Source organism: Oryx dammah, unplaced genomic scaffold (assembly GCF_014754425.2).
Source record: "Oryx dammah isolate SB20612 unplaced genomic scaffold, SCBI_Odam_1.1 HiC_scaffold_4, whole genome shotgun sequence".
Classification (NCBI taxonomy): domain Eukaryota; kingdom Metazoa; phylum Chordata; class Mammalia; order Artiodactyla; family Bovidae; genus Oryx; species Oryx dammah.
In genome coordinates this window covers 56,574,117-56,586,686 of record NW_024070188.1, presented here as the reverse complement: position 1 = coordinate 56,586,686, position 12,570 = coordinate 56,574,117, and the positions used below count along the sequence as shown (strand labels likewise).

Below are 12,570 nucleotides of genomic sequence, written 5' to 3'. Positions count from 1 at the left end.
TCACCACTGACCTTCAATTTGTAAAGCAAACAAAAAAAGGCCAGAGTATGTGAAACACAATAAAATGAAGAGCAATAAAACAAAGTTTGCCTGTACTGTTATAATTAACTTATCATCTTTTAGTCCCTATAAATTGCTTTTGTTGTTCAGTCACTAAGTTATGTCCAACAGTTTCGCAACCGCATAGACTGTAGCCCGCCAGGCTCCTCTGTCCATGGGATTCTCCAGGCAAGAATACTGGAGGGGGTTGCCATTTCCTCCTCCAGGGGATCTTCTCAACTCAGGGATCGAACCCAGTTCTCCTGCACTGCAGGCGGATTCTTTACCACTGAGCCACCAGAGAAGCCGTCATATAAATTACAAACAGGTGTATCTTTTCTCAACTACCCTATCACATAACAGCTTTGGTCCTCTCTCTTCTGACATAGTCTCAACTGTTTTAAATAGACTAAAAAATTTTTAATAAAACAATAATAAATACTTAAAACCAAAACATTAAACTGAATATTATAAAACTCATTTTTATTTCTCAAAAATTGTCAAACATTGACAATGTCTTAGGGCTTAATATATTCCATGATGGACAAACTTACTAAACTCCCAAAATTTGACTAAAGAGACTAAAGAGATCAGGGCATATTTTCTAAGTCTTCAAGTATTTGAAGAATTACCACATAGAAGAACTTCACATGGCAGATTAGCAACATGTTCAAACCAGCCTTCAAAACAGAAATGGCAGGAAGATGTAAAAGGTGTAAAATTTATTTGTTCAGTTAGTTACTGAGCAGCTTCCATATTTGTCAGATACATAATGTCCTGAAGACAGCAAGCATGTCCCTGCTTTCATGGGGCTTACAGTCTCAGGGGACAGATTTTATCCCAATAAGGAGAAAGACTTAATGCTAAGAATTATCAAAAAATACAAGAGCTACAAGGAAAAAATATAAGAAATACAGGGATTTGTTAACAGAAGTCAAAACAGTAGGCATTTGGATGGTTCATTAACTCTCTATATTCATTGTTACATATTATTTTATTCATATATCATTATGTTCAATTGATTCTAAAGAAACAAAATTTTCTAAATTATTGGCTTCAGTAACATCAAATTTTGACTCAACAGTTCTCATTATTCACTGGACCTTGATGGGTATCTATTCACAATACTGGCTTAAATAATACTTGTCACAAAGCACGTTTCATTTCTATTAATGTGTTTTTTTCAACAGTATATTCTCTACGAGGATGGAAATAAGGGGGGAAAATGCCACCTTCATTTGGCATTTTTGATACTTCTTAGTATTGATTTTATATTCCTAATAGTATAATCTGTTGCTTAGCCAGAGTACTGGGTAATAGTTTCAGAAATATTATTATTGAGATCAGAAAAGCTTTTGCTAGTGTTGAAAACCACATGTCATTTTTCATTTATGTTAACTCATATTCCAGAAGAGAAGTTTATGAATATTTTAAGAAATTGTTCGATTCCTCCTAGTAACACAGACATTCCTTCAATCACTAAATAGAAAAGCACATAGCAAATACATCAGATATCCTTCAAAAATCAGCTAAAAATGCTCCGTGAATAATATAATTCACCTCAGCTAAAGAAGCAAATTGTCAGAGGAACAAGTTTTTAACATGTATTTTAAACACAAGGAGACTTTTGCTATATAAAAGAACAGCAAAATGAATAATAAAGATACTTTGTAATCCTAAGTAATACCATTTCATCTGTTTTTTTATTTTTTGCGTTTATTCAATTCCTTTCCCACTGAAATGAAGCAGTGTATCTGGAGCACAGTGAGCCAAAAAGAGAGAACCACAGTTAAGACAGGAGACTTCAGCCAGAGACCAGAATACCAGGATACCGTGGGCTGAAGCAAGGATCTGGGAAATTGTAATAAACAGCCCTACCTGATCTAAGGTCTCAGAGTAGTTCTGGCAGATGAAGAGTCAAAGATTTCACTGTGCTTATAAATTGCTGGAGTGAAATATTGGAGGCCACTGTCAAAGTAGGCAAGGGATCTCAAGGAAAGTATTAGCTGTAATGGTAGTAGTGGGGATAATTATTATTATTTTTTACTAATGATAATAGCTACCATCTTATTTAACATTGTACATGGGCCAAACACTATACCAAAGCACTTCACATATGTTATCTTGTTTTGAGAATAGTTACAATTATGTTCATTCTACAAATAAGGAAATTAAGTAAGGAATATATTGCTTAAAGTCACTCAGCTGATCACTGCTAAGGCTGCATTGGGGAAAAGTTGGGGTCGGGGGCAGTCAGCTCTTGACTGACTCCACAGCTCACTCTGAGCCAGGATGGTTGGATGGCTGTGCTTATAGAGTTGCAGCAAGAGAGGGAACGAAGCCCTCAGTGCACAAGAGGAAATATTCAGACAACTGCAGAAAGGAGAGGGAGACGGTAACAAAACCTGACACCATGAAACACCAATAAGAAAAGGCCTCTGTGTGAGGGCAAAACAGAAAAAGCAAGAGAACTGAGAGAAAGTGGGTGACATCTCTGTGTTCCATGTTGCAAAGCATTTGGTGAAACAAGGAAGCTATGACCTCGACTGGAGCTGGGCTTCAGCTTAGGCAGGAAGGTGCTTCCACAAGCTGGTTAGGAGTCCCCTTGTTAATTTACAGTGTAACAGATGAGCAAAGTGATTAAGAACAGAGGATCTGGTGAGAGTGACAAGATGGCTGAAGGAGGTCAAAAGATGCAAAAAAATAAGTGCTGGAGATGTAATATACAGCGTAGTGCCTACAGTTAACAATAGTGTCTTACATATCTGAAGGCTGCTAAAAGAGTAAATCTTACACATTCTCATCACAAGAAAAAAAAATCTGTAACTTTGTGTGCTGATGGATGTTAACTATGCTTATTATGGTGATCGTTTTGCAATATATACAAATACCAAATCATTACACTGAACACCAGAAAAAAATACAATGTTATGTATCAATTGTACCTCAATTTTTTTTTTAAAGCCTAACAACAAGAGAACAGGAAAATAAATTATGATGCAACATAATATTATACAACCAGTAAAAGGAATACTTTTGGAGACTATCTCGTAACAATGATAATGACAGTGAACATTTCTTAATTGAGCATTTATTCTGTACCAAATATTGTTCCTTATGTGTATCATATATCACACATACACTATAATAAATAATAATAACAATTTAAAAACAGAACATGGAGTCTGGAGCCAGACTGCTTGGATTTGAGTCCTGGCTCTATCACTTACTAACAAATTATTTAGCCTCTCTGTATCTCAGTTTCCCTACTGAAAAATGGGGGTAATGATAATCATCCCTGTCTCATAGAGTTGTTAAGATTAAAAGAATTAACATTTGCAAGATGATTAGAATAAAGCCCCACACAAGGTAAATCCATTTAAGTATCTGATTGAAAATCAAGTAAAATAAAAGATATAGGGGATCAGAATATGTCCCCCAGAAATACACCACTTGGGCATAAGGCATACTTTGAGCAGAGACAAAGAGAATCAACAGCTGCAGAAAGAAACTTTCCCCAAGCTTCCCTTGTCCGAACAAAAGCAGACCCTTGTGAAAAATGAGGACTGCCAAAAATCCTCTCTCGTGGGGAATGCCTACTGCCAAAGTGGACCTGTACAAACAAACCTTACTCCACTGGAGTTCCCACCCCACACATTTACTTCCCCACAGTCTGCCACCCATGAAAGCTTCAAATCCTTTTCCTTTGTCTTGTCATTTCTCTACAAACTTATTGTTCTTCTATTAAGATGCTATTTAAGCCCACATTCTAGCCACCCCACTGAGTTCCGCTTCATTGTGGTTTCTCCCACAGGATGTGTACTGGACACATTAATAAACTTTGATGCTTTTCCCTTGCTAATCTGTTGTCAGTCTAAGTCTACAGGGTCCCTTGGGAAGAAGCTAGGCAGGCAGAAAGAAAAACAATCTCCCCCCTCTATGGTACAATAGAAATGGTAAAAAGAGAGATGAAAGGGGAGAATAGATGGATGTGTGCCTGGGGGCCTGCACAGAGGCAGGGCGTGTGACAGAGGCTCTGATGGTCCTCTAGGAAGCATGTCTGTGATTCAGACATTCTGGTTGGGGAGAAGAGCTTGTCTTTGCTTAGTTCTAAATGAGGTGCAACTAGGGTTTTCTGATGTGTCTGAAGACAGCTTAGCCCAGGCCATTCAACAGAACGGTCAGCAGGACCACTGGGATGTCCACCTGCCTGTAGTGGTTAGAAGTCCAAGTGCCCAGCACCTGAACAGATTCTCCACAAGGAGAAGCACAGGGCATATACTCTCCATCTTTGGGGGGACATGATAGTCATAATAAGAGAAAGAGTAATGTTCAAATGAACATCCTAAAAATCTTTCATTTTTCCTTTTATGAGATAAATGCACTTGGAATCTTTTATCGTGCTAACCAAGCACTCTTTTCTCATTAAAAAAAGAAAAAAAGATTTGCAAGAACTATTATAATCCAGGCAGGCTAAACTTTTAGCAATCTCTCAATCTAACATACTTTTTAGCAAAATTACATTTCATGAAAAAAAAATGAATGAAATCATCACATATTCATTTCTATGCAAAAAGCTTTCAGTGCAATTTCATCACTGTAAAATGTGCAGAAATGACATATAAATGCATAATTTTCAATACCTTCTTAGCTGTATGAGCTATTGTGTACTGCTAGGAAAAGAGAAGGTACTGTTTTATTCTGGAAAAACAGGATCATTCAAGGTCAAGATAGGAAACTGAGACACACAGCCTTGAATGCCTAGATCTTACCAGCTCCCTCAAGCGGCAAACAGCATAAGGCTACTTATACAAGATGGGCAAAGATAGCCGTGATCTCTTCAGCCCATCAGCATCTACCAAAAACATATAGTAGTACTAGCAGCTCATAGAATCAGACTTTACTAGTTCAAAATGCATAATGAGTGAGTGAGTGAAGTCGCTCAGTGGTGTCCGACTCTTTGCGACCCCATGGACTGTAGCCTACCAGGCTCCTCCACCCATGGGATTTTCCAGGCAAGAGTGCTGGAGTGGGTTGCCATTTCCTTCTTCACAAAATGCATAACTTTCTTTAATTTTATATGTTAATTCTAAATTACTCTTTATCTTACAATTTTTCAATAACGAGTTCAAATATTAGTATCTGAAATTCAGTCTTTTTTCATACCAACTGTATAGTTTGAATTTTAAGATTTTGTTTCCTTTAACTTAAAAATTGAAAAACTCCAGGAAAATGATCAGACTATTCATGAACTATAATTTTCACTATTTTTCAAGTTAATTTTACTTCATAATATGAACTTCTTTATCAACACTTTAATAATTAAATATATATGTTCTTTAAAAATTTTCCTGCTTTATATTAAGTTAAACTAGGTCTGCCTCCATTATGCTGAACAAGTAAGATTTTAATATACTGGTATAAGCATATATTAATATATATACATAGTTTATATCAATTTCTAAGAAATGTATTATCATGGTCAATAGAATATATTCTTCTGAACGTTGTAATATATTTAAATAAATAGTTTATAAAAGACACAAAACAAATGTGACATTATTTTACTGATCTTACTGGACTAAAGCAAGACTAAAACTGAGGCATTCTTTAAAAAATAAATTTAATGAAGTAAAATACTGACCAAAATTCCACATACTGAACATCGGGACATTATACAAATTGAGGCTGTAACTAAACTCCAATGGAATTTTCCATATACATATTCAAATATTTAGATTCCTTAAAATGCATAAAAGGGGGGCTTCCCTGATAGCTCAGTTGGTTAAGAATCCGCCTGCAATGCAGGAGACCCCAGTATGATTTCTGGGTCAGGAAGATACACTGGAGAAGGGACAGGCTACAAACTCCAGTATTCTTATGTTTCCCTTGCAGCTCAGCTGGTAAAGAAAGTGAAAGTCGTGTCTGACTCTTTGCAATCCCAAGGACTATACAGCCCATGGAATTCTCTAGGCCAGAATACTAGAGTAGGTAGCCTTTCGCTTCTCCAGGGGATCTTCCCATCCCAGGGATGGAACCCAGGTCTCCCGCACTGCCGGCAGATTCTTTACCAGCTAAGCCCCAAGGAAAGCCCCAGCTGGTAAAGAATCTGCCTGCAATGCGGGAGACCTGGGTTCCATCCCTGGGTTGGGAAGATCCCCTGGAGAAGGGAAAGGCTACCTACTCCAGTATTCTGGCCTGGAGAACCCCATGGACTATACTATACAGTCCATGGGGTCACAAACAGTTAGACACAACTGAGCAACTTTCACTTTCAAACTGCATAGAAAGTATAATCCAAAGCAACAGCGCAGTTTACAAAAAAAAAAAAAAACTAAAAGCAATTGATTATATGAGGGAGACAGAGTGCTATTCTCCCTCCATTTTCCATTTCTTGTAATGTTTTGTTTAAATGTTTAGAAAAGTATACATATTTTTAAGAAACAGTCTCTGGCATCTAGAAGTGAATTACAGGGGCAGTGGCCTTTTCTAAAATGACAAGCCAACACTCTTGGGCTCATAGTCACACTAAAGTTGGCAAGATTTCACATTCCTCCTCACACAATGGATCTTTCATCAATACTGGAAACTGCTTTTATGAGACTATGTGCTAAGAATGGATGGAATTCTCAATGTTGCAAGCACCCATTGAATTATTTAAAAGAACAATGAATGAATGACTAATTAGAAATGTTTCTTGAGCTCAGAGATATTTATATTACAAAAAGAAAGACCTGAATCTAGCATTCTCTCCAGAGCAGTTCAGGAGGAACAGCTAAGTCTGTTCAGTGGAAGGCATGGGTTCCCAAATGCTTTGCCATCAAAACTGTTGGAGTTGCCTGCTCCTTGGCCAACTGATGATTTTAAGTCCTACTTGACTCATAAATATTGTTTAACTGCTTGCTTGTTTGTTATTTATATATACTTTGCTCCACAAAACAAAAACTTAACAATGAAATGAAATCTGACCCTCATGCCTACCTCCTCCCAAAAACAGGTGCAATTTTGAATGGGCAACTATATAAAGACAGTATGATACTGAGTTTTTCTAAAAAGTATGTCTCAAAAGATCACATACAATATGATATCCTTTTTATTAAATGTAAGGTTAAAGCTGATTAAAAATACACATATAATTTGGGAGAATACAAAGAAATAATAAACTCTGACTTCAGGATGATAGATGGTTAGCTTAAATGAAGGACGGCCGAAGGACAGACTGATGAAAAGGACAATGTGGTGGGATTACTACCAAGGTTCTCGCTTGTGTTTTAGGTGGTGGATTCCCAGATGATATTATTTTAAGACAGATAGATGGACAAAAATAAGCCCAGCATGGAGCAATGCATCAGAGAGTGTTATGAATTAAGGATTACTGAACCTGAAATGGATGACATGAAATGATCTGACAGGAGAGAAAAAAATAAAAATTGTTTACAGTACGTACACCAACACCCAAACTACGATCTCTGGATCATCTCAAAAAAGCACTCTTCCAGGTTTTATAATTTTCTGCTTCTACTTCCCTAGAAGGCTGACTGCCAAAGAATTGATGCTTTCAAACTATGATGTTGGAGAAGACTCTTGACAATCTCTTGGACAGAAAGGAAATCAAACCAGTCCATCCTAAAGGAAATCAACCCTGAATATTCATTGGAAGGACTGATGCTGAAGCTGAAGCTCCAATACTTTGGCCACCTGATGCAAAGAGCCCACTCATTGGAAAAGACCCTGATGCTGGGAAAGACAGAAGGCAGGACAAGGAGATGACAGAGGAAAAGATAGTTAGCTGGCATCACCAACTCAAAGGACATGAGTTTAAACAAGCTCTGGGAGATGGTGAAGGACAGGGAAGCCTGATGTGCTGCAGTCCATGGGGTGGCAGATTAGGACATAACTGAAAGACTGAACAACAAATTTCCCTAACATTTTCAATTGTGCTGCACAAAGCAGCATGTTCTCCAATGGATGTTAGACCTTCTACCACCACCAACGGGCCTTCTGCTTAGACAGTGGTACCTAAACAGGAAGGAAAAAAGGTAGCACAGAGGGAAATGTCACTGATTCATCTACTGACTCTCCCAAATGGGGCTGAAAATCCCCACAAGCTTCTGAACAGGTAATTGGTATTTCTAATTAACTCATTCAATATTTACTTAATGCCAGCTGTATGTCATGATAAGCACTGGATCCTTCAGACTTATGACTAGGATAGTCCTAACAAATACTTGAGTCCAGTCCATCATCTTCCAGAATCAACATATTCCCCCGAGTCAAAGGATCAAGAAACAGTAACTGTTCTGGCCTTTTATTTGGCTACTTATCTACACAAGCAAATGCTGAAGTAGGTTACTCATAAAGTGAGGCTACATTGCCCCCCCCCCCGCCAAATTGAAAGATGTCAAATCTCTACTATAAGAATTGGGAGAAAAAAATTTCTTCTTGAACAATGAGATTTCATGTAAGTATATTGCTGTTTGTTTTACCTGCTATCTCCAAAAGTGAGTTTATGTGATCTCCTTCTGCCAGCTTCACAAATCCAACCTGATTTCCGAAAGTGTCAACCCCTTCAAAGGGCAAAGTCAAAGGTTTTCCTTGGAGGATTTCTTCTACAAATGGTTTTAATTCCAAAAGAGCATCAATACCACTGGCAAGAGACAATATATTTATTAGTAATATAATAAGTAGTAAAATATACAAAACCAAATGAGAAAAGAGTTTTAGACAAATTAATTTTTGTATTTGTACTAATTATTTTAATGCTCAGAATACCTTCAAAATCAAATCCATATGATCAAAATAAAACTAATATTAATTTTAGACAAAATTTATACAAGTGAATTAATCTTTACCTAATTGCAATTTATTTTATATTAAAGATACAAAAGAAGATGTTATGTTATAGTTTACCAAAAGGTTTTAAACCAAGGAAATATTGCATGCACGACTAAAGATAAAAACTATTGACAATATATTCCAGAAAAACCTAATACCTACAAAAGTTTATATCAGATTATGTGAAAGTTCAAGGTTCTTGTTAAAAGTACTAATACTTACATAGTATTTACTATTTGTGAAGCACTTTACTAAAACATAAAATATATTATCTCTTTAAAATATAACAGTCTCCATAATAAGACAATTAATTAGACTTGACCAAAGTACAAGTTTACAACTACAGTGACATAAATTTGCTGTATATGTTTAGTCTATCTGATTAAAGGGCTATTCTGTGTTTCAAATGCACTATTTTTTCTTTATAAAAATAAAAGTTTACTATATTAGTGAATTAGACATTATCAGCTTTGGAACATTTTGAAAATTAAGATCAATTATTTCCATACTAAGAGGATTTTAGTACAGGGACTTTATAATGAGAAAAAACTAAAATCTCACTAGAGGGCAGCAATCACTCAAGAAAGAAAGAAAGACAGTTTACATTATAGAGAGGGGTTTATTTACATTATGGAGAGGAGTTTAAAATACCCTTCTGGTGAACCACCTTAATTTAAATTATCTTGATCACTAATTCGTTCATCAATGGTAATAAGATGTCAAACGTGTGACAAGAAACTTAGGCATTTTTCTAGATGTTTCATATTTCTACATTAGCTTTAAGTTTGTAACTGATTTTCATCCACAGTTTCCATACTGGGTCTTACTTCTCTGTCAAACAATATATAATACTTCAAAATAGCTTTAGAAATGTCAACATTTCTCACTGGACCTCCAAATTCACATCCGAAATCCAATCTTTCCTAACTGTATTTATGTTCATCCTAAAAGACACGCTGCTACTGCAGTACTATCTTCACCATGGGCTGAATTCAAGCATATGAAACAGAACAGCTACTCTGGCTCATCTTCCATAACCCAGGGGATGAATATCAAGATACTCATTTTAAATATAACTCTATAGCAAAGCAGGCCATCCTAAAGGTCAGGAGTTTTCAGAAACAGTGAATTCTACACTCCATTTTTCTTTAAAGAAATATAAATGATCCAAATTCAGTCCAGTTTTTCCACTCTGTAGTAATATGAACCAATAAATTTATCCTAATGAGATGTCACTGGTCACAGAGTGAAAATGAGTCACAGTGCCTCTTGGTAAATATCACTGACTTTAAAATTCTTTTAAATAGAGTATCTTTTCAAGATCTGTTTATGGAAAGATTTCTTTATAGTAAACTAAACAGAGTATAGGTATGTAGGAAACAGAATTCTCAAACTAGAATTCAGACCCAAAGGTTGTACTCAAAACAAAGACAGGACAGCCATCCTTTCAAATCAGTATCTGGATTAATATATTTCTATTTCTTTCTTCTGCACTATGAAGACACAAAGCGTGCCATCTCCTGAAGAAATTCATTACATAAAAAAAAAAAGTTTCTGCATACTCCTTAACTGACCCATTGATCAGTACTTTATATTAAATACCTAAAATATGATACTAGACTTTGAAAAGTAAGGATATAGAACAAGAAACTGACAATACGGATGTCTAGCATATTATACTGTATGGGATGAAAGATAAAAGATTAGGGACTCAGAAATCCCTTCACACAATCAGTGTCTTGCAGAAAACCCACTCACTATGAAAAGTGAAAGTGGAGTCACTCAGTTGTGTCCGACTCTTTGCGAACCCGTGGACTGTAGCCTACCAGGCTCCTCCATCCATGGGATTTTCCAGGCAAGAATACTGGAGTGGGTCGCCATTTCCTTCTCCAGGAGATCTTCCTGACCCAGGGATTGAACCCAGGTCTCCTGCATTGTAGGCAGTCGCTTCACTCACTATACAGCTACCCAAAATGAAGCCACACCTTGAATCTCATCATCACTTAAAAGCTGACACTTCAGTCACCAACACTTACTTCCCTGGTTCCCCAAACTAGAAGAAAATCTACTCGCCTTTGAAATTCCATTAATATTTTATACTTAATGAAACATACCACTTTTTTTACATTTTTCTATTACAGTTTTTTGGATCCATATGACCCAGTCAACTATAATGTATAATACATGAGCACAAGATCCATTCATGATTCATCTTTATTTCCTCCAAAGCACTTAGTTCAGTATCTTATATGTGGTTGATAAACAATGTTGGTTGAACTGCAAAATACTATCTTGTCTGTATAGCAAACTTCAAATATTTCTTAATTTTTCATTGCAACTTAGTAAAAAATAATTCCTAAGTTGCAAGTATCCGGTCATCATTTTCTAGCAGAGCTACCACTCCCAGTACTATAAAGTAGCACAAGGATGTGACTTCAATTCCTCAAACACCAAGCAGACTTGCTAACCATTTAAATTTTTACACAACATTGAAATTTGCAAACACATATTGTAAACACAGGGCTAAATGACTCAGAGTGTCACTATGCTCTGGACAGTAACTCTTCAAATGATACCACGATTTAGGGCAAGACAATGCTTCCTAGTTCAGGACTGTTCCATGTACTTACTGCAGGTGGTTTAGTAACACTGACCCTTGTGCATAAAATGCCCATGGCCCTCCTTAGTAACTGTGACAACTAAAATCAACCCCCCTCCCAAATAATTCTAAAAGTATCCTAGAGAAGGCAGTCCTACCTCCAATGAGAAATGTAGACATTATAATATATTGAGAACATACACCCTCACCCCAACCCAACTGCACAGCACTTAACAGTATTTCTAGCCAGTTGTGTGTTCATCAGTAAAGGCCACTGAGTTACATGCTGCTGCTGCTGCTGCTGCTAAGTCGCTTCAGTCGTGTCCAACTCTGTGAGACCCCACAGACAGCAGCCCACCAGGCTCCTCTGTCCCTGGGATTCTCCATGCAAGAACACTGGAGTGGGCTGCCATTTCCTTCTCCAACTGAGCTACATACAGGAGGCCATTCTTGCAACAGACTCATCTCTTCCACCTCCTTCATGAACTTGCGCTCATCTTCTCCCTCCTGTCTCCATCCCAACCCCTCCCTCAATCAATAATAAAAAAAACCAACTAGTTCTGGTTTCTCCACTGACCAGCATTCGCTTAATTCCTAGAACTCTCAGCTTCTTCATATGTATAAGAAAGATGACCTTTCTGTGTGGCCAGACTCACACTTGTTAAGGAAATAAAATAATACTTGTTTGGGAAATAGAGGCTGATGAGCAGAGACTGAAATATATATACATGCCATGGCCAAGACCCATTTTTGATGATACAGCTAGAACTTAAACTTATCAATCAACGGTAACTCAGTCTTCTTTGGTTTAAAAAGGCCTCTTTGAGGTTCAATTATTCTTTAACTCAAACTTCCCTTCAGGATTGCTTTTCCCTTTCCTCTCCCTTCCTCCTTCCCAGGGAACCCAGCATACTTCTGTATAAAGATTGAAGAAGGTCTTTGGTTTGCTTGCTGTTTGGGTTCTCGGAGATGCCCGATTCAGGGGCCTGGCCTGGTCATATCCCCAGGTACCTTTCGCTGGTGTCCACGAGAAGTCACATGTCCCTCCTGGGCACTGCACTGGCAGGCCCTGCTGAAGTATGAGACCTCTGCGGGGG

The 12,570-nt window shown here is 37.2% G+C and overlaps 1 protein-coding gene across 2 annotated transcripts in view; it reads right to left on the bottom strand.

Annotated features, from left to right (window-relative positions):
• Positions 1 to 12,570, bottom strand: part of AKAP7 (A-kinase anchoring protein 7) — a 130,457-nt gene that overhangs the window by 91,832 nt on the left and 26,055 nt on the right. For both annotated transcript variants that reach the window (XM_040239223.1, XM_040239222.1), the window contains exon 5: positions 8,526 to 8,686. In XM_040239223.1, coding sequence (XP_040095157.1) covers positions 8,526 to 8,686 — 161 coding nt within the window. The remainder of the gene's footprint in view (positions 1 to 8,525; positions 8,687 to 12,570) is intronic.